The sequence below is a fragment of the Mus pahari genome, chromosome 1 (assembly GCF_900095145.1).
Source record: "Mus pahari chromosome 1, PAHARI_EIJ_v1.1, whole genome shotgun sequence".
NCBI lineage: Eukaryota > Metazoa > Chordata > Mammalia > Rodentia > Muridae > Mus > Mus pahari.
In genome coordinates, this window is record NC_034590.1 from 129,655,998 (window position 1) to 129,683,326 (window position 27,329).

Sequence of the window (27,329 nt, forward strand, 5' to 3'; positions counted from 1 at the left end):
ACCAACCAACCAACCAACCGACCAACCAACCAACCAACCGACCTACCAACCAACCGACCTACCGACCAACCGACCGACCAACCAAACAAACAAACCAAAGCCAAACCACGACCACCAATAACAACCACCACCACCACTACCACCACCACCACCACCACCACCAAACAGTGGCAATGCCAACACAGACTGGAGAAATTTCCCAAGGTCTCATCCCTAATGAAGAGCTATAGGCAATAACTGACTAGAGAGAGGGCCATCATTTCCAGGGCTGATCTCCCAATAAGAGTAAGAAATCACAAATGCTGAGCTCTAAACATGTACATTTGAGCAATATTAAGTGGATTCAGCAAGTTAGAATCATACATACATACATATGCAACACATGCTCTCTCTCTCTCTCACACACACACACACACACACACACACACATCCTATTTTACAAGAAGAGGTCATGAGTTTAAGATTGAGTGAGGGTTGGATGTGAAGGAGGGAGGACATGGTGTAAACACAGCACTGATACATTACATTCTTAAAAATTAAATTATCAAAAACTATACAGCATCGCAAGGTGCCAAAACAGAGTTGAATGGTAATGGGTTCTAAGACAGAGTCCTCAGAGATCCTGGACGGAGCTAGGGGATGAGCCCTCCCAGGAATGTATCTCTATAGGCTTTGCTGAAATTGACTAGATAGAAACCAATGATGTAAGTAATGGACCCAAGGAAAAGCATATGTTTAGTCCTTAGAGGTTAACCATAGGCACTATTAAGAACAAAACTGTCTTAGCAACTAGTAAAATTCAAAATCTCCTAAGAGACTGAATTGAAATACTAATTTTTACGTATTGCCTATAAACCCATGAAGATATTAGTAGGTTTCCTAAGCAAAGTTATTGGGTACTCTTGTAAAGGGTAATCTATTGTTAGTATCCTGCACAGCAAAGAACGCAGGAGCAGGCATGCAATTTATAATGCAAAGAAATCCATATTCACTGATGTTCTCTTCAAAAAGTAAACTTTCAGTCATTTATAACATTTATCAGCACAGTAGTAGGCATTTTCTGAGGATTAAAAAATGATCAGAATAACTGCTGTGGGAGTTGGCACACAAAACCCAGTCAATAATTGCCCAAGACATTTACCAAAGTTCTCACTGCAAGGCATCTAGGCCCAGGGACATCTAGTCTCACCAGGTTTTATGCTTAGAATTCCTAGAATCCCATGGGAAAACATCAAGTATATTTATTTCTATAAATGACACCAGGCTAAGTTCAGCAAAACAACTAGACATTAGCCTGCTTTTCTTCCTTTTTCTCAAGATATATAATCTCATGCATTTCCTGAATGTATGGTAATTTTGTACCTATAAAAATACACATCAAATCTACTTACTTCTCTCTCTCTCTCTCTCTCTCTCTCTCTCTCTCTCTCTCTCCACCCCCACCAGTTACCCATACTTTGGCCAGACTCCTTTGAAGCAATCTAAAACATATATATCCAAATAGTATATGCTTCCTCCTACATATATTAGATGTGTATAATATGGGACTTTCCTGATGTTTGGTTACTTAAAAACAGGATTTATTCAGTGGTACAAGAAATAGATTTGATGATTGCTATAGCAATAAGAACCATTCTTATTTGAAAATATTGTAATAGTAAGAATTGCATATTTTCAGTGAAAGACATTTTATTCATTTATTCATTTATTTATTAAACATTTTATTTGATTACATTTCAAATGTTATCCCCCTTCCCAGTCTCCCCTCCATAAACATCCCTCCCCTCCCCCTCCCCTTTGGCTCTAAGAGGGTGCTCTCCCACCCACCCACCCACTGCCTCACCCCTCTATCACCCCACTTTTCTGGGGCATCAAGACTCCACAGGATCAAGTGCCCACCCTTTCACTGATGCCAGAAGAGGCAGTCCTCTGCTATAGTGGACTGGCCCATGGTTTAGTCCCTGGGAGCTCTGAGGGGTCCTGTTAGTATATATTGTTGTTTTTCCTATGGTGTAGCAACCTCCTTCAGCTCCTTCAGCCCTTCCCCTAACTCTTCCATTGGGATCACTGGGCTCAGTCTAATGGTTGGCTGTATCTGCATCTGCCTTGATTAGGTGCTGGCAGAGCCTCTCAGAAGACAACCATACCAGGCTCCTGTCTGCAAGCACATCTTGGCATCAGAATACAGCTAAATACAGCCAAGCAAAAAGAATCAGGTAAGAATCCTTTAGAAATTTCTGTTTTCAGTTTGTCTTTGCAGCAGTTCAAGTCTCCAACATGGTGCTGTTTGTGCATCTAAGGGGATGGAAACACTGGCTGGCTCTCAAGACAACTCAAGTGAATGAGTCTACTGAACAGGGCTTTTCCAGTCATAATGGACACCTTTGGAAGTCATCCTCTTTGAAACTGTTGCTTAAGGTACAAAGTCAGGCGAGTCCAGGGAAAATTGGCTTCTATATAATTTGAACTTGAGGAGTGCTAGAGGACAGAGTGTATTGTCTGTGTGTATGTAGACATAACAAAGCTATTTTCATTCACAGTCCTGGCAGAAGGCCCATGGTAATTGCTCTGTGTGTCTGGTTACAATTATTTCACTATAGGGAATAATCCAGGACAGTACATCCCTACCCTGTCCGCTCAGTCTCAAGTTGAAATGTGTGCTGCTTTGCTGTTCTTAACCCCACAAACCTTGTCAACTCTTTCCTGATTGCCTTTTAATTCACTCTTCCTTCTCATGCCAGAAACCTCAGCAGAATTCCAAGTCTGAAATGCAGTATTACAGTACTCATGAAACTTAAGAGTGTAGACCAGGAAGCGTGGATGTGATGTCCGGTCCCTTGTCCTTGTGATTGCACAGAATCTGGGCACTTGTGCCTGGATGTCTCAATGCATGTGGATTTTCTACATTATAAGTGGAGTGAAACTCTGCCTAAAGAAAGGAGTGGGTATGTCTTTTGCGATGCTACCTTCATAATCAAACACATCTGTGTTCCCCACCCACTGAACATTTCATAGAGCTCAATGTGGCTCTTGGGAAATTTCTCAACAGAACAGTTAATAGTGAGATGTGTTTTTAATTAAGACGACAACAAAAGTGAAGATAAGGCTGGTTACAGGGTATCATTTCCCAGATGCTGAGCCTGATATTTAGAAATGCTTGTGGCTATCGAATCCTTGTATGGATCTCCCCTGATTATGTACAGTTCCCAGAATCTGAAGATCTGAGTGAGTTGCTTTAACTCAGACCTAGCTTGTCACAAACTTCAGAAATCTCAGCAGCTCTAGGTATCTTACAATAAGTGGATCATACATCAGGGTGCTGCCCTTCATTTTTTGTACTTACCAATTGGACAACATGTAGGGAAAGGTAAGGCAAAAGACATGGTGGTTGATAAGACAGAGCGATAGAAAACCTGCACTGATGGGCTTTTCCATTTACAAAAACCATAGACCATTTAATCTCTCGAGAAAAGACTATTCAGAACTTTATTTTAAAGCCATAGCAGATGGTGTGTATCATCCTTTGGCTTTGTGGCTTTTCTTCTCACTTGGGCCATCATGGGTCTGACAGGATCTCTCCCACTCAGGACCAAAGGTGGAGGGACTTCCCCTAGGAGCTCCCAAGGGACTCACATAAACAAAGGAGTGACCAGTCACTAAGGACTGACTATCAATAACAGAAGGACCAGAAGCGTGAAAACTACATTCATACAAGCAAGTAACTGCTAGCTCACTTAGGACTCAGTCCTCCTATAGAAAGGAGAAAAAATAGTTTTCATAGATGAATTAATCTGTATTTAAGAATCAACCTTGTTAAAGATGGCATGCTTAGATGTCATAAAGACTATGAAAGAGAGCACTGCCCCAGTGTGAAGTACTAGCCATTTTTATTTGCAACCCACCCATAGTCATTCTCCCAAGAGTATATATATATATATATATATATATATATATATATATATATATATATATATGGTTTCATGAATGATTTGTGTATATCTGCCAGTGAATATTTGCTTCCCTAGTGAGAATTTAGCTTTAATAGCTAGTGACTTAAAAATAATTAAATTCTGTTATGCCCTACTCAATTCTCTCTGGATAGACCATTCTGCCTTAAGGATTTTTTCGTGTATTGAATATAATTGCTATCTAAATATAAATAAAGATTATACCGTATAATTCTTATTCCAAATGAATTTAAGTTTAAGTTTCAATAGGAAAGTATTACACATGAAAATAGCAGTACCATGACAATTATCTAAACAACCTAGAATATTCTACAGACTAAGTGTTTAATGTGAGCCTATGTGACATATTCTAAAAACCAGTAGAAATAGGAAATAACAGACAAGAAATAAAGAGCAAGTGGATGAAGCCCTTTGGCAATGTGTGCATTTGTACATGTGTGTTTATGAGGCACTAGAGCAGCCAAAGTTTAATATGTACCAGACACACACACACACTTGTTTATTCTCTAAGTTTAAATCTAACTGTATTAGGTTTTCTCAAAGTAAGTTATTCCTTAGCCTCCTTAGCTTTCTTCAAATGGAATTTGAGAAAAAAGGCTTTTAGATAATTTAAACCAATGATTCATGGAAAGGTCTTTCTAGCCATAGCCTCTATATCTTGAATAATTTTAGAAGATCTTGCCGGACTCAATCCCTCTATTTAAAAGTCACTTCTTATACAGATTAACACTCCCTGATTGCTGAATGTATATTTTACATGCTTCCAGTGAAGGATTCTTTGCAATCGTGACCTCGACATTTCAGTTTCATGTTGATGTTGGTCTTTCCCTGCACTAGGAACTCCAGTCTAGGATTCGGAAGGGTTACGTCAAAATATGGTGTATTGGTCCAAACACTCTTCTGAATGTCCATTTTCTCAATGGTATAAATTGTTTTTACAGAAATCATCATTTGCTATCACTGTCTTTTTGCCATCTATCCTCTGAATCTCGAGCACTAGTGAACACCGAGGTCTAGATGCAGATGCTTACAGATGCGTACCATCCTGCACTGCTTAGCTGACATCAGAACCACTCCACAGAAGAAGAGGAACCCACAGCATGCCCATTCTAGCTGACCATCTACAGGTTGACTCCATGGCAGCATACCATTTTTAATAACAGCCTCCATGGCAATTAGTTCCCTAGTAACTTCTGAGTCTGTATTTCCTCTTCAATCTGCTAAGAACCATTAAGTTATTTTAAAATCTACAAGATCCCAACTCCTGGCATACTACAAGCTTTCTGGAACAATAAATGTGTCAAGAGTTCTTTAACACAAAAGTTAGTTTTACTCCCCTTTAAGATGATGGAGTTTTCATTTATCTAGGAATTTCTCACGGAATTTAGAAGTCTGAGGGAACAAGGGAGACAGCACTCGATTAACTAGAGAGGCAAGACTGACAAGGAGAAGAGAAGAGGAAGAGTTCATATCATCCACTCTTGGACAGAATCCATCACCTCTGTCTGGGTCTCTGTGGGCACTGGCGTCAGGACCCTCAGCAAACCTCAGAGATAGACATCAAGTCCTTCTGTAAAAAGTTCACTGCTGCAGATAACCTTGGCATACTTCCACATGCTACATTCATCTTTTGATAACCCTAACACCTAGTACCTATTACTTCTCTAGTGTACAAAAAACTATGTCTATACACTTTAAACATAGCAGATTCTGTTTTGTACTTATTTTCTTTGTCCTTAGTTGATGCCAGTGTAAAAAGTACTGTCAGTAATGCGATTCACATTCTTCATGATCTCAACAAGTCCCCAAGAGGTAGGCAGGGACCAGGAACACAGAGGAAGCAGACCAAGGAACATGATGATTTGAGTTTTCCTCCTTGTCCCTATGCCAAGCAAACACAGCCATCTAGTAACCTGGGAGGGTAGGACACACTTGTTTTTTCAGTGTAGAAGTAACAGGGGCCTGCAGTTAGACACAGCTTAGCTCCTCTGCTTGCAGCATGCTGACTTTTAACCTATCTGCTGCCTAGCAAGCTCTGTATGAGCAGGCTGAGCACCCGAAAAGAAGGTTGGCCTTGCAAGCAGCAGTTCTGTCTGCTGAGGCTTCCACTCAGGTTCCCTTTCGAGGCAGGACCATCAGCTTGAGCTTGTGAGGGCTGAATATCAAAATGCCATGGCTCATACTTACTGATCGTAAGAGAAGATTGCAAGGCTAGGTCTCCGGAAGTGGGTAATGAGCCGGGCATAGCCCAGGCTTAGCTGGAGAGCAATTGCAGCCTCCGTACACTGTTATTTGAGCTCCTCTCTGCAATTTCTTCCTTTTAGATAATTTTTGCCCCAAAGTCAACCCCAGTGCTTATTCTGGTGCTAGTTTAATGCCACTCTTGACCCACTTCTAGAGAAGTTGGACTTCTTTCCTGTAATTTTCAGCTTCCCTTACAGGCAGAGGTTGGCCATAGGTTAAATCAATAGAGTTACAGTGAGAGACCTATTTCTTCTCATAAACATGACTGGTTATTTATCACTTGTTGTAGGGCTATGGCAGAACTGGCTTGCTACACTCTAAAAATACCGTGGTTTCCAGATAACCTATATTTGGAGAATATAGGTTTCCCTCTGCCTATGCCCATTTTGGCAGGAGCAAATGTTAAAAAATTCTCAACCTGGAAAAGTAAGGAAAATAGCTGCATTCTTTATTGTGTTCTGCAGACTCCAGATGACCTGTGCCACTGAGTGGGGTGTGCCTATCAGTGTCAATAGTATTTAAAAGAACTGTCATTGGAAATGAGATGGGGTCATAGTAATTTCTAAAAGAATGGAGAATCAGCTTAGTGTGTCCAACAGTAGTTACAATGTTGGGAGGCCAAGTCTGAGTCTGAGGTTCTGGTCTTTATGTGAGTGTAAGATGGCTATAAATTCTGGGTTTTTATTTCCCTCCAATATTTCACGGATAAGAAAATACTCCAGAAAAACCACCTAGAATTTCAGGGAAAAATACTTTTTTTCCCTCAAAGGTCCTATTTAGAGTCTAGCAAGTTAAAACAAACAAACAAAAACACAGATACTTAATGAACTTCTGCTGTCAAAACATTGAGTGAAAAGTTGTAAAGTTGAGAATTTCACAGTGTAAGTGCCAGTTGTTTGCCAGACCTTTGTCCCATACCTTAACAGATAGAGGATGTTTAAAATGACTTCACATTTAGTCTTGTCAAAAGGGAACCCAAAGAGGGACTCGAGTTATGGTTCTGCGGTTAAGAACATTAGCTCTTGTATATGTATATGATGTATATGTATATGATCATATACATGTATGATATATAATGTCATATATATTATGTATATATATATATATAATATCATAGCCCACGCTTCCTCAGTCTCATGTCTCCTCCTTCGCACTTGCCAGTACTGCATTCTAGGGAGCGCCTAGACTGAAGGGGAGGAATGCCAAGCTCGTTTTTGAGAAATGTTGATGTCCTTAGTGTAGTTCTATTTTCTTAGTATCTTCATTCAGGGAAAGCCTCGGAGAACAGACCCTTAAATCCCCCACTGAAAAAAGTCTTTGGATCATGAATTTGTTTTCAGAAATGGTGCTAATTATAGGCATGGTACAAAACCTTTAGCGAGGACTCAGTCACTTCACTGATACACTAAAGACGAGCATCTTTACAACGTGTGGGATAAGAACAGACAGAAATAGCAGGAAATAAGTTTATCAAATAAATCTGGGTGTTAAGTTTATAAGAGAACTAACTTTCAGATTCCTGGACATCTTACATTTTGAGATTGAGGAAAAGAGATTTTGAATCTGCACAAGCTTTTCAAAGAGCTATGTCAAATGACCCATTTGTTTTGAGAGTGGAGGAGGTGTTATATACAGCTTATGGAGTCTTTTCAGAGGGCTTTAAACACAGTTTGACTAGAAGGGCCAAGAGCAAAGCTGCGATAAATCGGTTGTCCTTGCCTGTGGGACCCTGCCATGTGACTTTGACATACCCTGTTCTATAGAGCCAATCTGTGACAGCACTGAAGGAATCTGAGCTGCCTTGCTGAGCTACCAAGGAGAAGGGGGACAGAGAGGGCGGTGCTACTAACTTGTCGAAAGCCAACCCGAACATTCCCAGACTAAAAGAAAAACCAACAGGACAAGACTATTGCAGCCAACTGGCTAAGACTGTGTCTCCAGAACGAAGGCATCCCACAGCCTGCTTGTTCAAGCATATAGAAATCCCAACTCTCGCTGAATGAGTTCTGGTTGCTGTTTTGCCTTTTGTTTGCTAGTTTGAGACAGGGTCTCATAAAACATCCTTTGTTATGGATCTCATGGGAACATGGAACTTGTCATGTAGCCCAGACTAGTCTCAAACTTGCAGTCTTCCTGCCTCGACCTTTGAAGTGCTGGGACTACAGGTGTGAGCCACTATTCCCACCAACAAAAAATGTATGAAAAGCCCAATCGCTGAGATTTTAAACACTGGCATGGAATGTTATCTCCTGGCCTACTGTGCTAATGACTACATATATGGGGGTGGAGGAGGGTGTCCTTAGACTTAGGGGCTTGTCACCAGAGGTAAGAAAGAGAGGTCAAGGCTTACTTGGCTTCCAGGGCCAGGGCAATGATACCAGCAGCCATGGGGGCTGAGGCTGATGTTCCAGTGTGATTGTCTGTGCATCGCTGCCTTAGATCAGTAGTGATCTGAAAGACAAAAGTAAAAAAAAAAAAAAACAAATTAGACCCTGAGGATAGTCATGGTCATAGCAAGAAGTTTACTCACAAAGCAGATGGAAAAGAATTAAAGACTAATTTTAAATTCAATGTTTCCAGACTTGTGTGACCATCCATTTTCAAAGGATTGCCTGTATAAACCAAACTTGACTGGATATTGACTTCATTAAAACCAGAGCAGGACTGGGGTGAACCACAACTCAGAACCTCAAGGTACCTCCTAAGAGTCTGCAGTGCACCCTTTTTGTGTCCCACCTTAGTTCTGCTCTGGATTGAAATGGAAGTCACTTCAAGGACCCGCATTTTAAACTTAAAATTAAATGTGTTGAATGAACCCCCAGACACCACACCAGGTATCACAAGATGAAACTATACAGCCCCTGACTTGTCCAAATTGTAACTGGGGGAATGACAGCTTTCAAACACAAGTCTCTGCCCCTGAGGCTACCCTTGCTTGTGGACTTTTTGAGAATTCATAAAAAATGTTGCATGGATGAATTAAGACTTCCTCAAAAGCTTCACAGCCTTCACACCAGGAAAAGCCAGGGTGGACTTCCTGCATCTCACACACAGTTAAGGCAGTGTCTGCTTGTACGTTATATACAGGAGATTAGCTACTTTTCCATTTTTTACCTTGCAATCAAATTGTGAAAACTAGATCATTTTATTTTCTTGGCTTGAATCCAGTTCACTTCAGCTCTGACTGAATTCTATTACCATCCAGCAGAGGCACTGGTTCCCATCCTGGGCTTCATTACTGTCTCGCTATGAAAGAAAATTAAATTTAAATTCTTCTTAAAAAGAGAAATTAAATACTATGGAATATGACTTTAGAAACCAGTGTGATACCTCTCAGATTTGTTTTAAAAGTCTTCCCTCCTCGACAGTAATTCATTTTATTCCCTTGGGACTGATTTTGTGTTTGATGGGGAGATGAATCAGTGGCTTGCTGCAGTCACTGGATGACATCAATGAACCTTTCTTTGGCACGAAGACAAGAATGTCACCACATATCACAAAGAAGAGGGCTGATGTGAAAGCTGGGCAGAAAGGCAGTGAGGAGAGGCAGCAGAAAGCACAGCCTTTGTTTTTCTAAGAGGACTGTGGGATAGCCAAGTTTGGTGTAGGAAGCAGACGGGTACCCGCCTGCAAATCACCCCTACAGTTTCCTTCTATGCTCCAGGAGGCTGAATGGAATTTTCCATCATGTTCGAGACCTAGAGAAACATCTTGGTACACTCACTTTCTCAAAATGTAGCATGCCTAGCATTCATTCCCTCGTTTCTTTTGACACACGGCATGCTACCAGATGACCCATCTCACATAACGATGAATACGGACACAAAGGAAATGGGAAAATAAGTATGGAGAACTACAGAGATGCGGTTACGTAGTTAAATAGAACTGTATCCCCCTATATGTAATGACACTTCCTAGTCTTCTAATTGATCTTTGAAAAGTATAAGTTAACCCTCCTGGCAAGTTTTGTGTGTATCTTATTATTAACTAGACACCACTGTCTTGGATTCTAGGATCTGTCTCACCTGTATGGATGGAACTCAGAATGTCTACTGCTCTGTTTTCTACTTCCCATCACTACTGTGCTTCCTGTGTCAATGTGTTTGATTAAGTAACTCACCTAAGGGAAATCACTTAGTATCTTTCCCTTACTGAGTGGATTAATTAACTTATATGATGTTCTGAAACTTCATCTATACTGTAGCATATGACAGTGTTTCCCTCCTTTTTAAAAAAGTGACTAATACTCCAGTGTGCTTTACTGCCTAAATTCCTTGTGTGTTGATGGACATCGATAGGGCTTGCTTCCATGTTTGGCTGCTGAACAGTGCTTCAAATGTACATGGGAGTGCACAACATTTTTGAAAATCTGATTGAAAATGCTTTTGAATAGAATACCAGAAGTGGAGTTGCTAGATTATTAGTTTCCAGGGGATTTCTGGGGTTCGTAAGATGTTTCAGTGGGTAAAACACTTACTGTGCAAGCATGGTGAGCTGAGCTTGATCCGTTAACATTATGTAAAGGTGGAAAGAGAGCTGTTCCCACCCTCACACATCACATGCCCACCACAATAAATAACTCTTTTCGGGGGAGCAGGGGAGAAAGAGGGAAAGATGATCTGGTATTGGGTGGGGGAAAAGGACAGAAGCCCTGAGTGTCAGCAGAAAGAATGGAAACAGGCAACCCTCAGGAGATAGGAGGTTGGGGGCACACTACAGAATGTACCAGAGACCTGGAAGGTGAGACCCTCAGGATTCAAAGGGAGGGACCTTAGATGAAATGCCCTACAGTGGGGAGAGGGAACTTGTAGAGCCCACCTCTAGGAGAAAGTGAGCATCAACTGAGGAAGGGGTTGCCATCCCACAGTCAATAAATAACTCTTTAAGAAGGCGTTTCTTCCCCTCTTGAAACCACAGGGGACTTTTCTAAGGTACTAGTCTCTGAGTCCAACCATGAATATATCAGAAATGGCTTATTTATAGGTCTCCTTGTTTTTGAGACATGGTCTTGAGAGATGAAAATTTGGTATTTTACCTCATCTATCATTGCATTCATTTGTGCAAGTTGTTAATTTTTTTCCCCATGAATTGTGCCTGGATTCAAGCCTTTCCATGACATTTCCCTCCTTACTCTTTAGTTGTACATGACAACTTTCAATGTGGGTCCAGAATAGACATGCCAAGTGTGGGAAGCACTTTTGAACATTAAAAACAACCAGCTCTGGCCAAACATGGGCAAGGAACAGTTTTTGATGCTAGGTCAATAGCACAAATATGCCTCATCCTTTGATAGGTACCAGGTACACACCCGTATCATGTGCTTACATAAAGAGCTACTTAGAACTGTCACATAGAGATGACAATGTCAGCACTGTGTGGCATTCAAGTCATCATTGTGCTCTAACATTTTTTTTTTTCAATCATTTGAAGTAAATTAGTTGGAGGGAAGCGAAGCAGGAAGGTGATGGGACCCTGACGGGGTAAGAAAAGTAAAATGAAGATATCTCCCTTCCTTCTCTGCTCTAAGTGGAATTCCACAGGGATCATTTCAATAGGAAGCTACTGCCAGTGGGAGAAATGTGAGGTGTAAATTACCAGGAGCATCTAAGGTAAGGTTCTCGCATGAAAAGATGGCAGAATAGCAGGGGATGTTTATGTCTATATGCACTGTGGGATGTGCAACCCAAAAGAAAAATGACGGTTCAGAACTGGAGCCACAAAAGTAGCCCCACTTATCACAAGGTGCTGGAAACAGGCCATTAGGATCTGCCATTGTACCCCCAAGGAAAGTGGCCTCCAGTGTGCAGTCCCCAACAGGGTGGATACACTCTGACTTCAGACTCCCTTGAGAACGTCTCAGAATTTGGTCTCCATCCCGGTGGCAGTCTCGCATGCTCCAAATTCCCTCAATTCACCATCCAAATCAGAAACAGAATTTGTATCCAAAAGAACTGAAGTTGCTCAAGAAAATATCATTTGCGTCCATCACCGAGAAGGAAACTGGAGAGGGCGCAGGCCCCGAGCAGATCAAAGCTATCCTGATGGGCGAATTAGATTTCCAGCCTCAGAGGATCAGTAGCAGATGGGGTTTTGGACTCCACAGAGTTAGGGATGTCATCTTTTCTTGGTGAGCCAGGCAGGGTATTGTTCAGTTGCAGCCTGGATCTCTGAGAAGAACCATCACTTTCTCCCTAGGCTTTTATTTCCTAACACTTCACAGCTCATTATTGGAGCTGATTGGGCTTTTGATTGTTGCCTGCTGATGTCATTCTCCAGGGAATCTCAGCACAGATTGACTTGGGCCCTAAGTGACAAGTTTTATAGCAACCTCCAGTAAGTACCCTCTCTCTCCCTGATGCTCTGTGATCCTTTTTATTTTGGAGGTGCCAGATTGCCTCCTACCTGTTAAGAGAGCAACTGAAAAGATATTTTTAAAACATAAAATGATTTTGCTGTCCGCTAGGCTGAACTTGCTTCTAGTGCTGACTTAGATCTGGCATTGAAATGTGTTAGGTGAACTGTTTTAGACACCGAGACTGGAGTGAAGGGAAGAGGAAATGAACAGAATTTGTATCATTATTAAGCACAATGAAATGGAAAGAAATTAGGATTGGCAGATGATTTCTGTATCCATAGATGTCACCATAGAATGGGTGTAGAATTCAGGAAGAAGGAATAATTCAATATAAAATATCACTCCCATATAGCTAAGAGAACCTAGAAGTGGGACGTTCAAGGGATTCAGTTGCTTCTCCCAACAGGGATCCTGTCTTGTGTTATTTCTGTGCCATCATAATGTACAGCTGAGTTCCAGACTGCAAAAGAAGCAAGCATTTCTTTGCTAAGTTGAAATGCTTCCATTAAGCTCTCGTAGATTCACTTTAATTTACACTCTGAACTTTTCCATTCATTTAGAAATACTTTAAGGTCACTTTTTAAAAACATTTTTTATTAGGTATTTTCTTCATTTACATTTCAAATGCTAGCCCCTTTCCTAGCTTCCTCTCTGAAAAGGATGATATACTGTATACCCTCCCCCTGCACTGATCCCTAACCAACTCACTCCTATTCCTGGCCCTGGCATTCCCCTATACTGGGGAATAGAGTCTTCCATAGACCAGGGGCCTTTCCTCCTGTTGATGGTCTACTAGGCCATCCTCTGCTACATATGCAACTAGAGACACAAGCTCTGGAGAGTACAGGTTAGTTCATATTGTTCCTCCTATAGGGTTGCAGAACCCTTCAGCTCCTTGGGTACTTTCTCTAGCTCCTCCATTGGGGGCCGTGTGTTCCATCCAATAGACGACCGTGAGTATCCACTTCTGTATTTGCCAGGCGCTGGCATAGCCTCACAAGAGACAGCTATACCAGGGTCCTGTCAGCGAAATCTTGCTGGCATATGCAATAGTGTCTGGGATAGTGGTTGTTTATGGCATAAATCCCCATGTAGGGCAGTCTCTGGATGGTCCTTCCTTCTGTCTCAGCTCTGAACTTTGTCACTGTAACTCCTTCCATGGGTATTTTGTTCCTTATTCTAAGAAGNAATGAAGTATCTACACTTTGGTCTTCCTTCTTCTTGAGTTTCATGTGTTTTGCAAATTGTATCTTGGGTATTCTAAGTTTCTGGGTTTATAGCCTCTTATCAGTGATTGTATATCATGTGTGTTCTTTTGTGATTGGGTTACCTCACTCAGGATGATATCCTCCAGATCCATCCATTTGCCTAAAATTTTCATAAATTAATTGCTTTTAATAGTTGTGTAGTACTCCATTGTGTAAATGTATCACATCTTCCGTGTCAGTTCTTATGTTGAGGGAAATCTGGGTTCTTTCCAGCTTCTGGCTATCATAAATAAGGCTGCTATGAACATAGTGGAGCATGTGTCTCAAAGTCACTTTTTTTTTCCTGACCATTCAATCAGGACTCCAAAAAATGTATGATCAGCCTGCAAAAGTTACATGTGTGCTAAATTTACGAACCAAGGATTAAAGTGTAGCCTCACAATTCCCACCTCATGGCTTCCCACCAAACGACCACCAGAAACAACTGACACTGAGTGAGAGAGTATGCCCACATGTAGAACATCCCACACAACCATGGGAGGCTTGCAAAGACGGTATTAACAGCTAAGGAAAAGGAAGTTCAACAAGGCTAATGATCTTGTTCTGGGATGCACAGCAACAAAGCAGTTAGTAAGTGTGGAAGATATTAAATCCTGAATCAGCAACATAAGCAAACACAGCTTTAGAGTAAAGTCTCCTTCGAGAACAAGAGCAACAGAATCAAACCTTCAGCCAGGGCAGCACCGCTTTGGTGCCCCAGCCTGCCAGCAATTGGGGACACAAGCTTAGTGCCTTTCATTCTGTGGTACCTTTTGAGGAGAACGTGGGTCAAACTACTGAACACATCTCATCTTGCCCTTCCATTTACATACTCTTGAAAAAGAATGAGATTTTCTAAACTTGAAGGAGCAGAGAGGACTGGGGAGGGTCTGATGCTCAGTGACTGCACTGGAAACATGGTAGGGTGCAGGAGGAAGCTGGGGAGCAGGTGGGACTCTGTAGGAGGGATGTGTCAGCTCAGGGGCCTGAGGAGCCCTGGGGTAACAACGCCTCAATCCTGGAGTTGGCTTGTGGCCACCCCAATGGTACTCCAGGCAGCATGTGTGTTCTCAACACATATAAGTGAAATGATCTCAGCCTGAGGGAGAAGAATGCACCTTACCGAATACATGGCACAGAGAACCTCTCCCAACAGGGCCACAAAGGAGCTCAGAGCCTAAACAGCAGGACAAATGAGTTGGTTGGGAGTGGGTATTCCAAGGCAGTACAGGTTCCAAAAGAAAGAAAATTCTTTTCTGGTAGGAGTGACTGAGTAGAGCTTTAGTTATACACGGATCTTTTGAGGAAGCCATGGAAGTAGTGAGGGTTAAAGACAAATGTTGATAGCTTGAATGGGTTGTTATACATAACATTTGTTTTGATTCACCATAGTATGTCTTCTGGTCAATGTTCACCTTCCAGGAAGGAAGTAGAACCTGCCCCTGTCCCTGAGAACTCCTTCCTACAGCTACACAGGCCACCTGTTACCCACTGTCTGATGGTTATTTTTACACTTACAGAGCTCCAGTTCTAGCCAACAGGACAAACTCTTCATTCTCAAGTAGTTTCCACTCTGGCACGAAAATCAGACAGTCAATGAAGAATGTAGACAATAGTGTCAAGTGAGGCGAAGTATGCTGGAAGCAAAACTGACTGAGAAGGGGGTGGGGGGAGCAGTGGCCCAAACGCAGGGAGCACAGGGGCACACTCCTTTGGAGGGTGAAATGGGAGGGCACCTGTCCGAAACGGTGCACTGGGAAGAGGTCCTCTGCAGAGGACACAGCCCTGCCTTGTTCGCACGGAGGCACAATCTTGGGAGCCTGTTGTTAACGCTGCTTCCGATTAGTGTGTCTAACTCAGAGAACTATGGAAAGATTATGGGCCAGAAATTCAATTAGGAAGAGCAAGGTAGTGACATGTGGTAGACTGCTAGCTGTTAAGCAAACAGGAGGTAGGCAAAGCAACTCTGTCTGCACGGCTCCACATGGGATGGCCCTGGTGAGTGTCAGGGGCATGAAGGCACACTGGGGAGAGATGGGCTGGGCCTTTATTCTGCTTGACTAGAATCTAGGCTTCCTGACTGACCTGCTGTATGCTTCTCTCCACTCCTAGCCTTCCAAGTTTCTGTTTTCTCTTCTGAGAATTGAACAGGATGATCCCTGTACACAGAGTTTTCAGAGTTCACAGAGCATCTTGACAGGCTGCAGCTTCTGCGCAGAGCGCTGTATCAGGTTCTCATTAGGAAGGCCACAATGTTATGTTTATGACATGTTATGATAACCGTAAATGTGTCACACGAGATACAGAATATTATGTATACAATTATGTTAAGAAAAACATTACTTCAAGTCATGGCTTTAAACCAGCTAGTCAGGGTGGGCTGGAGAGGTGGCTCAGTGCTTCCAAGAATACACTGCTCCAGCAGAGGAGCTGAGTACAGCTCCTAGCATCTGGTCAGGCTGCTCAGAACTTACTGTAACTCCAGATCCACGGGGAACCGACACATCTGGCTTCCAATGGCATCTGCACTAATATGTGCATACATGCTCCTCAGAGTGCACATAATTAAAGATAATAGAAATAAACCCTTAAAAAAAATCCATGTAGCTGGATGTGACAGGTCAGAGCTGCAATTATGGCAGCTGGAGGCTGAGGCAGACAGACCATGTGATCAGCTTGCCCAAGGTAGTGAGATTTTGTTGCAAACAAACAAGAGTCACTCCTGATGATTCTGCTAAGAAAAGAGCTTCTTGCTGTATCTCTTGACAGTCTGGGTGCTTCAGTTGTTGGAATGAGCTGTCAGACCACCAAGCCTCCAAGTCTACAAGAGTGCATGTACAATGCCAGTACCCACTGTTGAGTTACAAGTAACGGCAGGACATCCCGGTATACAGTTCTCCCTATATTTTGAAACCCAGGGCTAGGTTTTCCTGCTTACAAATCATGAAAAGACCTTTTGTCCCTGATATGTAAAGCTTATTTAACAAAGTGCTTCCCCAGAAGCAGATTAGAGATCCTTCCTGTCCCTTTAGATCCTCAGCAAGTGTCTCGGTTCAAGTCACAGAGGTGCTCTTAGGAATGAAGAATGACAACTGTGCTTTCGCAGAGAGGCTGCAAACACCAGAAGGAAATGAATGGCTCAGGGAGGGGGCTCAGTACAAAGAAGACACTGCCAGTCCTGTAGCACTCAATCACAGATGCCACTAACAGGATGCAGGCATCACCCAGGGACCACAGGCGTCTAGGTTCAACGCCTGGTGGTGGCAAGGTCCTGAGCGCACTGTGGGCTTATTCATCATCCTGACATCTGGAAGGAAAGGGGGTCAGCTGGACCATAAAACTCTGCTGCTGCTGCCAATTCCACTCATGTTCAGGCTGTTAACATGTTCCTGATCACAGTGGCTCTCTTTATGGGGCCGGTGAAACAGGCCACAGGATTTTATGGATTGGAAAAATGAAGGTGCAACAAGAACCTCTGTGAAGAGAGAAATGACCATCCATCCACCGTTCCAGGACGCGGAAGGCTGCACAGACATAAGGACAATGATGCTGGCCACTCACAGAGCCACATGCACACGAGGTGCTCACACGCTGTCTCTTACTGTCTCATGGGGATCTCTGAGATCCATGGGTATCACCTCATTTTTTTTTTTACCATTGAGGAGGTCAAGGATGAGTGGATGGATTAGCACTAGGTGTTCAGTATGAAGTCAGACACTGAATTTAAATAGTTCCAAAATGTTTTCTTCCATTGTGGGTAATTTAGGGGTGTAGACAAAAAAGTAGAGAGTTGAAATAGGAAGAGCAAAGGAGAAAATGCAGAGATAGACAAGTTTTTGGCCTTTGTAGTGAGAAACTGCTGCTCTTATAAAATTGTCTTTATTTCAGAAATACAGTAATCTAGTATTAGCTCCATGATCTACACAAGAAGATGTTATATCCCCTAACCATTAGCCAGTGTCCACTATTGTGGTGAGACACAATTAGCTCCATCAGGAAATAACTGGGTTATTTCTTTTACATCTAGTTTGAAGACATCAGCACATAAGAAAAATAGTAAACTTCTAATTCTCAATAAATGGAAATTTCCTTTTAAAAAGAGAAAAGGCACAAAGTAGAGATAATGAAGAGTTAAATATGCAGCCAGTCGGAGAATGGGAAATGAAGTACGTGACCCCACAGGAGGACACAGACATTCAGCCATAGTATCCAGGTTCTGCCTCAAGCTCCCTCCCTGACTTCAGTATGGCACATCCTTCTCCATGGTTCTGTACAGGGGATCACAACAACTGCTGCACAATTACAAATACAATAGTGCCCAGGAAAACAATATCTAGGGAATGAACCTCATCAGTATGATTCTGAGGCCATTCAGGCTAAATCATGTTGTCGGTTCCATTGGGGACAAGGGGCATGCTTCCTTTTGTTTTAATATTTTGTCGATTAGACTATATGCTTCTTTTAGAGAAGGCATTTGTGAAACTGATCAATACTCTTTCCACCGCAATGGCACCACAAGGACAACAGGACTGGCCAGGTCACAAGTTGCTTAGAAGCAAGTGTGAGCTTGCCACAGATCTTCAGACTCCAGAGCTAAACGGTGGGAATCTTATTCTGAGTTTCTCAGGTGCTTCATGGTGCAGCGATGGGGATTGTGGGGCACTGGTCGTCACTGGCTACCAGCTAGGAGACACACAGATCTCTCTTGAGAATCAGAGGAGGTATCTCTAGATGTTTGCCGTTCTATAAGGAAGTCAAGCTGTTGGTGAGAGGCATTAGTTTTTAATTAAACCAGACACGTTTAGTCTTGCTCATCTCTGCACTTTCTCCTTATGGATTTGACTTTGCGTTTGTTGTTAATTCATTGATAAATGAGAGAGAAGGTACTGAGAAGTGGACTTGTGCTTCAACTTTATTTTTATTTTATGTCTATGGCTCTTTTATTTCAATGTATGTCTGTGTACCACGTGTATATTGTGCCCACAGAGGCCAAAAGAGGGCACTGGATCCCCTGGGATTTGGGTGACAGATGGCTGTGAGCTGCTATGTGGATTCAGGAACCAAACCCAGGCCCTCTAGAAGAACAACCTGTTTTCTTGACTGCTGAGACATCTTTCCAGCCCCAGATTTATGAGTATTTAGTCACTGAGGAGGAATGACGGAAAGATTGGAACATCTTTTAAATGTAACTGAAGTATGCACAAAAGAGTAGTTGAGAAATCAGACATAAAAATCTAGTAATTAACAACCATAGGCAGAGATCAATAGATATAAATTAATCTTACACAAAAAGTCAATGCTCTGAACCTTAGGTAATTTGGGATATAGAATTTTTTTTTTCTCCAGATTTTGGAATGACTGCACACAATGAGCTATCTTGGGAATGGGAATTAGAATTCATTTATGCTTCATGTGTGCATGTTGCACACACAGCCTGTCTTTAACTTTAAATAATATTTTAAATGACTTTTATGCTTCAAACAGTCTCCACATGTGGAATCACATCATAGCTGTTGGATTTAGTGTTTTGGATTTGGGGGTTGGCACAATGTGTCTTCCCTAATGCTATGGAGATGTGAGATGCCTCTTCACAGTATGACCAGTTCCTGTGTGTCTCCTCAAATATCAGGCAAACCAGCTCAGCTGGGCACTAGAAAGGAGAATCCTGAGACACTGCAAAACCATGGTCAGCAAAAGAGGAATGGCATTTGACATTTAGAATTGGTGGCAGCATAGTGGCAGGTGTTCCAAGAGCCAGAGCTTCCACAGACACCGATAAGGGCAAGCGCTTCTGTCACCTTCAGTTATTTCAGCAAAGGCTCCGAGAACTACAAACTGTTAAACCCTCACATTATAAGGGAGAACTTTGATGTAGAAGATGTCTCAAGGCAGCAAAACTCAGGTAGGCCAAAGGAGTAACCTGAATTCTGAATCTTTTTGCTGTTTGCCTAAGATAGCAGGGCATGGTAGAGAACAGGGGACCCCACTGCACTCCCATAATTCCACATTCTGAAGGCTAAGTAGCCCTAGAAAAGTACTATTTGTACAGCATTAGTACACATTGAATAAATACCCTTGGCAACTGCAAGAGATTGGTTTCAGATCTGAGAATGTTTAAGTCCTGCATATAAAATACAATGGCATAGCATTTGCATATTTATTTCTGAGCATCCTTCCTTAGAGATTAGCCCACGTCTAGACTGCTTTAATCACACAAGTGCTATGTATACAGTTATAATATTGTATTGTTTGGTAAATAAGGACTAGTAAAAAAATTATCTTCAAGGTAATTTCAACCTGTTGTACTTGGGTAGTTAGTGGGTTACAGAGCCCATGGATTCAGGCAAGTGAGTGTATAGTATAAGTATAATCATGAGTTTTCTTATAAACTTCTTTGTCCATTATAAACTAGCTGTATGAAACACCAGAATCCAACCTGAGAATCACACAGTGCTTCTTATTTTTATTCTGCCACCACTAATGTAAATGTAGACCAATCATTTGTTCTTAATAAACCTGAAGCTTTGCAAGACCAAGGGGCCTTCGGTAGGGGAACAGGGTGGGGGGAGGGTATAGGGAACATTCGGGATAGCAATTGAAATGTAAATGAAGAAAACATCTAATAAAATAATTAAAAAAATAAACCTGAAGCTTAATCATAAATGAGGTTATACTAATGCTCAAATACCATGACTCAGACAAGCATTTTCCAGGAATCAGTAACAGACTGTTAATGTCTATAGTGACTAATTTGGTACCATCGGTTAATCTCAACTGCTGTTGCCATATGATACTCAGACTCATGCTCATGGCTTGCATTATCTTTCAATGTGAACACTAAAGAAATGAATGGCAATTGGCATTCAAAGGTTACATACTATTTTCTTATCATAGGATTCTCCACTGCTGTAGGTTGTGGCCAGTGTAGATGAACACTCTTCCAAGTACCAAGGTTTCTTTCCACTTTCGGCCGTACTGCTGATGGAGATGGTATAGATGCTGTTGGTATAGCCATCACAAGAACAGTGATCCTTGCTCCGTCCACCATTGCCAGATGCCCACACAAACACAGAGCCAAGGCCTCTCCGCCCCTGTTGACAGACAGAGAACGTTAGAGAGATGAGAAGACAGGACCCTGGGATGCAGACGAAGAGAGAAGAAGAGCCATTACAACACGTAGTTGCAGGATGAGAGTGATGCTATTTAACAAAATGTTGGGCTTATGCTGCCTTGAAGAGGAAAGATAAGGAGAGATGCTTGCATAAATAAAATGGCTACAGAAATATCATGTACACCAATGTTATTCTAAGAATGATCAATGTTAACAAATGGAACATGATTCTAACTGCTTTATAGACTCAGGATAAACTTTCTCCACAAACATGTGAGACCAACACAATCTCTGTTGCCATGATGCAAATGGGGAGCTGAGGGACCAAGGTTTGGTGATGTACTGTAGAGATAAAAAAAAAAAAAAAGTGTATAGAGGAAAGACAAATTTGAATCCAGACCCCAGAGTTGAAATGATACTGTATCAATCATATCAATATAATAAGCACTATTTTAAGTTATCATAACCACTGGGAAGGGAGGCTGTCACATACTGTCACATATTGTCATTTAATATCCTAGAATCAGGAAGTAGAAAGCAGCTTCTGGCAACTCCTACTGTGTGTAAAATGGTAGTGCCACCTCACACTTCTCATAATCAGAGCAATGTGCTCAAAATGCCAAAAACAGAGTCATCCTGTGCATGAAAACTGTAGCTTAAAATAGCTTCTAGAGGACAGTGAAGTCCTAAATAATACAGTTAACAGCCACAAAGGAGAACACTGATGAATGAAGGGAGGCAGATCTGTGCCTCTTCCGCAGCGAAATTCCTAAGAGGGGGAGAAAAAGAAAACACTGAAGGATATCTATGGCCAACCTGTCATCTTCTGCTTGGCATGAGAGGAAAGCCACAGGGCTGGCAAGGGCTGAGCCTTTCTTCAAGGCCATGGGCAGAAGGAGAGACCTGTGAGACACTGTTAAGAGTTTGAATGTAAAATGTCCCCGATGTGTTCTGAGCATTGTTCCTCACTGATACCTCTATCTGGGGAGGCTGTGGCTCCTGCTGGAGGTGGGATCTGACTGACTAAAATAGGGCACAGAAGGGTGTGGCCTCTGCAAGCTACCACAGCCAAAGGAACCTGGGCTGACAGGATAGGAACAATGGACAAAGCCAGTCTACAGTATTTTTCCTATAGAATGGGCTAAAACTTCCTGATACTGAGAGTCAAAACCACCACCACCACCACCAACAACTAACCAAAAACCAAAAGCAAAACAAAAACAACAACAACAACAAAAAAACAAAAGACAAAGCAATAGTCTGCACCACTCTAGGTTGCTCTGTCAATATTTCGTTTACTGCTTTGTGAGAGGAGCTAATTCAAAAGCCAAACAGTGATAACCAAACATTCAGACTATCTATAATAAATTTTTCTTGATCTTGGATCCCTAGGGAACAGAATATTTATAGCCCAATTAGACCAAGGTGAACATATATTTCTTTTTAGTCTTTGAACTGTAAAAGTGCAATGTTGTCTACACAGAATGCCGCCCTCCCCCCCCCCCCGAGTCCCACAACCCCAACCCTGAGCCTCAGAGAACAAGAATGAGAGGAACAGCCAGAGAAATCCAGTTGCTATCACCGATGGATAGCTGGGTCTGCTGGGCTACCCCTGACTTCCCATCACAACACTTAGCAAACCTGGAATGAAGGAATAATAAAACCTATCAAAACATAGAAATAATGTTGCCGTCATCTAAATCTCCGTCCATGCTTTGTCCAGCATTTCCAGGAATTATGTCTGGCCTTAATGTGAACAGGTTGACTCACATCTAGACCGCAGAGGAGGAAGATGGCAGGAAGAATGAAGGATGCTCCCATTTTCATCAATGGACTCCCTCTTTTAGAGACTGAGAGGCATTACCATAGGCCAAAAACATGGTCCTGGCGCAACTTACCTGGACAGGTGAACAGAATACATAGGAAGGCACAAGACCCACTTGGTTTAATCAGTGCCACAACAGATGAGAGGATGGGAATCACAGAGCAAAGCAATGCCATGCATAACATTTACTCATCTGAACGGATGACTGTAGACCCAGGAATCAAATTTCATTAAAATAGCCTAAAATCATTAAGATATTAATAAGAAAATGTTCAGAAAGAACTTTTGTGTTTATAAGGTGCTATAAATACAATATATACATAAATAAAGGGTGTCTTAGTTGTGAAAATAAAAGCGGGCGTGTCCAGAAATCACAGGCATGAGGCTGTTGCACGAGAACACTGTAACAGAAGCCATCATGTTTGTTAGGATTATGGGTGTTCCTTCTTCTTCAAACCAAGTTTCTGTGACCATGTTTAGTTTCATCAACATACAAGCACAACTCCTTCTTTAAGAGGGAAAACGCAACTCTAATGATTTTTATCTTTTAATGCATGTGTGTCAATGAGTGTATATCACATGTGTATGAGTGTCTACAGAGGCCAGATGAAGGTGTCTGATCTCTTAGAGATGGAGCTGGAGGTGGTTGGGAGCTGCCCCACATGGGCTTTGAGATCTGAACTCAGCTGCTCTGGGAGAGTGGGAAGTGTTCTTAACTGCTGAGCCATCCCTGTCATCCTTCTAATTTTTTTGCTTGTTTGCTTATTTGTTTGTTTGCTTGTTTTGAGACAGGGTCTTAGTATATAGGCTGATGTTAGCCACAAAATCATGAACTTTCTGCTTGATCTCCCAAGTACTATGATTATAGGGATGAGTGTGTCCGGTTGAAGGAACTTGTGTGGGTTGTTGTTGTGGTCGTTAGTTTTCTTTTTTTTTTGTTTTTGTTTTTGTCTTTGTTTTTTGTTTCTTTCGATGCCAGGGCCTTATGTATGTGAGGCACGCTCTCTATCACTGAGGTACAATTGCATCCCTTTGCATCAACTCTTAATGGACACTTTTATTTGTCTTTTGATCAATAAGTGTTGTACCCAAGGACGACAGTCTACTGTACACTCAGAAGAACAGAGGCCAACAGGTGAGAAAACTCAAGCAGGAAGCACTACAGATGGTATAAGGCACAATCTGCGCCTATCATTCCATCACCATGGTACAGACAAGCAAAGTGCATCTGAGAGATGCTCACAAATGCTCAGATATGTGACAGGAGCCAGCACCAGAGCCGTCCCTGCACACAGCTTCTGGTCACACAGGATTGGACTGAGATGATTTCATCATTTTGTCGGAAAGCCTTCTGTGTTTTCCCTGAAGTCTGGAATTGGGTTCTTGGAGCAGACTAGCTCCTGCTCTCTCCAGACGTAGGGCTGAGTTAGGACTGACAAGCAAGGGTAGCGGACCTTTCCCCAAGCATCACTAATGGGAGGACATAGGTTTTTGTCCCCAAATCTTTCAAAAAAATTTGACCATGTGTTTCCCCCCAGAAGTATGAACACTAGCCATTCTGTCATTGCAAGATCCACAAATGATGTCACAATAGAGAACCTATGACACTGTTTAAGATGGTGTTTAGAAATTTACAGGGACAAAAGGGACATGGATTGTTGCTGTCCTGAAAATGTCCCTTCCAGAGGTGATATCCTTGAATCAAACAGAGGTTTGTTTGTTTGTTTGTTTTTTTGTGTGTGTGTGAGCATAGGTGAATACATAGCCAAGTAAGGTAGCACAGATTTTTTTTAATCTAACCCAAGGGAGGTAGAGGCAGGCAAATATCTGTGAGTTCAAAGCCAACATGGGCTACATAATAAGTTCTATAGTATCCAGGGCTACATAGAGAGACTCACTGTCTTATACATAACCAAAACCTAATAAACTTAGAAAGCTGAAATGGTAAGTACATGTTCACTAGCCATCCAAAATCTGGACATAGGGAAAGGAGTCACTGAGATTAGCACGGAGGGATCCTAGGACTTAGGAGGGTCCAATCTACGAAGGCTCCCCCTGCAGACTGTCTTCCTATTCTCATACCAATTTCCATGTAGTCTATACTATGCACTAAGACTCTGCAGAATTTAATGAACTTAGAAGTCCATAGACAGAAACCGTAGCTTAGTGTTTGAAAGTTCAAGGGTTGGGGGCTGTCTGGTATGTGTGTAGGTTGATCCAGATTGGCAGACAAAGGCCCATGTTGATTTTTATATGTTATAGAACTAAACTGTATGCCCCCAACGGTCATTAAGGTTACTTAAGGTTTTCAGTGTTGAAGCCTACACAGAAAGAACCAGAGTTCTTACAAAGAGGGAAAGAGACACCAACAAGCTCTTAATGTGGCATAGAAGAAAGGTCAGGTGAGGAAGCTGGCTATCTGCAAGCCAAGGCCAGTACTCATCTGATTTCCTGGGGCTGGAGTTATAGCCTTCCAGAATCTCGGACTAATTGGGAGAAAATACCATTCTACTGCTTGAGCCTCCTGGCCAGTGCTATTTCTTAAGGCAGCCAGAGTTGAAGCACACAAGCAGAGAGAAAGAAGGCAGAGTGGCCCGGAAAGCTACAGGATGCACAGTGCATCCTCATTCTCTTCACAGGGCAACTGCCCCACATGCCTGTTTGTAGGGTTTAATGATCAAAGTCCCAGAAATAAACACCAAATTTGTGGGCTGACAATGCCATAACCATGTCTGCCACACATCTCTGGGGTTAATCTACAACAATTAGCAATTCATGGGCCTGTTTACTACAGAGGCACAGGGGGTTTGCATTAGTGTGAAATATCCCCAAACCAAAACACATGTGTTAAAAGAAGTAAGTCTGGTTATTTTTCTAAAACGGCAGAGTAATTTGAGAAGGAAACCTTAGAGGAGGGTGCAGGGAGAAGGGAAAGTGGACAGAGGATTTTTTTTAAAAGGAGTTTTGAGACATATTTTTTTTTTTTTTCCTGAAGGTTAAGTAATAAAGCCATTTTCTAGGTTGGCTAAGTATTGTGATTGAAACTCAGTTATTTAAGTATGGGAAACAAAACAAGCCTTCAATTGAACTGCTTGCCAAGTTAAAAAGACAGGAAACTTAAGGCAAAATACATTGTGAAATCCATGCAGGGTGAATTCAGTTAAATGATCAACAGTCTGTTTTACTGTGTGTCTAAATGAGCATGCGCGTTTCTTACATATACACTAAAAAGTCAATTTATATAACCCTATAAGTGTTGTTACTACAGGATAAAAAGGAGCTGGCTTTTCTTGTGGCCACTTTATACTGGATTACTAATAAAATCCTATTCCTCAGGGTGGGCTTTGAGAACTTTCTAGTGTGACAAAATTAAACTTCTCTTTAAAACTAGGTTTGTTTTAAGCCAATGAAATTCGACTCTACTTGATATTTTAATAGAATATTCTTCAATATCGATTAGCAGTTTTTTGGTTTTTGGTTTTTGTTTCTTAAGAGCAATGAGTAAATAGTAGAGGCTTCTTACAATAAAAGAGGCTTCTGGTATTTGTTAACTGAGAGGAAAATCTGAACCCCGGCAAGGTGGATAACGCTGTGTACAGATTCTACTGATCAGGAAGCCATGAACATCAAGTTATGTTTCTGAATCACTTAAACATTACATGGTAGACATGTGACCAAAATGTCAAGTTTGGTCAGAACTGTATATCTGTATAAGGAGACTGAAGGGGCACATTAAAACTACTCAAGAATTAGAAACTTTTCTGTTATTTGTCTGTGAGCAGTTGAGTGTATACTTTACCAAAGCCTCCTCTGGGCCTCTCTCTGTGTGTATGTAGCTCCCTCCCCTCTGTGAGGCAAGAATACAGTGTTGCCTGTTGCTTATACAATGGTTATTTGAGTCTCTGTGTTCCAGGATACTGGTTTTCAAGGGTAAAGCACAGAGACTGGGGAGGGACATGAGCACCTGCAATAAATGACTTGGTAGCTGAGAGGTAGAGTAACTGGGACTTCATTTTAAAGCTCAAAGCCATTCAGACCAGCAGCTCTGAAATCCACTTCCTTTATGCACAGGGCAAGGGTTCTTGAATGAAATAGCTCTGGTCTGGTAAAAGCAAACTAATAAACAATTCATCAAAAGCCGAAATCAAAACGTTTAAGAACTATTATAGAAGTTCAAAATATATTGCTTATTTAAGCAATTTTAATAACTTTTGGGATCATTATCATCTAACAATGAGTGACTAATAATAAGTAGGACAGTTTCCAGAAAAGAATCATAGGTGGCAAACATATAGCCGGAGGAGACGGCCACCGTGCTCAGTGCCTTAGTGACTAACTTGTCTACCTTGGGGAAGGCCTTGGGGGAAGGTCACCGGGAGCAACGTTATCACCAACAAACATGAAGGCAAGCTTCAGCTGAGAGTTTATTAAAGCCCGAGATTTATTCTTCCTTCTGTTCACTGTGTGGAGAGGAGCAACTAAAGTATTTGAAACTAAAATAAATGAGAAATAAAGTTCTCTGCAAACCCAGGGACTCATGGGACATTTATAAAGAAGGGGTTTGGCTCAGAAGGTTAGG

General features: G+C 41.9%; 1 protein-coding gene across 4 annotated transcripts in view; it reads right to left on the minus strand.

The window, feature by feature from the left end:
• The window catches only part of Pcsk5 (proprotein convertase subtilisin/kexin type 5), a 405,046-nt gene that overhangs the window by 199,763 nt on the left and 177,954 nt on the right, over positions 1-27,329 (minus strand). For all 4 annotated transcript variants that reach the window (XM_029535426.1, XM_029535430.1, XM_029535432.1 and 1 more), the window contains exons 8-9: positions 20,693-20,905; positions 8,563-8,663 (exon numbers count right to left, since the gene is read on the minus strand). In XM_029535426.1, coding sequence (XP_029391286.1) covers positions 8,563-8,663; positions 20,693-20,905 — 314 coding nt within the window. The remainder of the gene's footprint in view (positions 1-8,562; positions 8,664-20,692; positions 20,906-27,329) is intronic.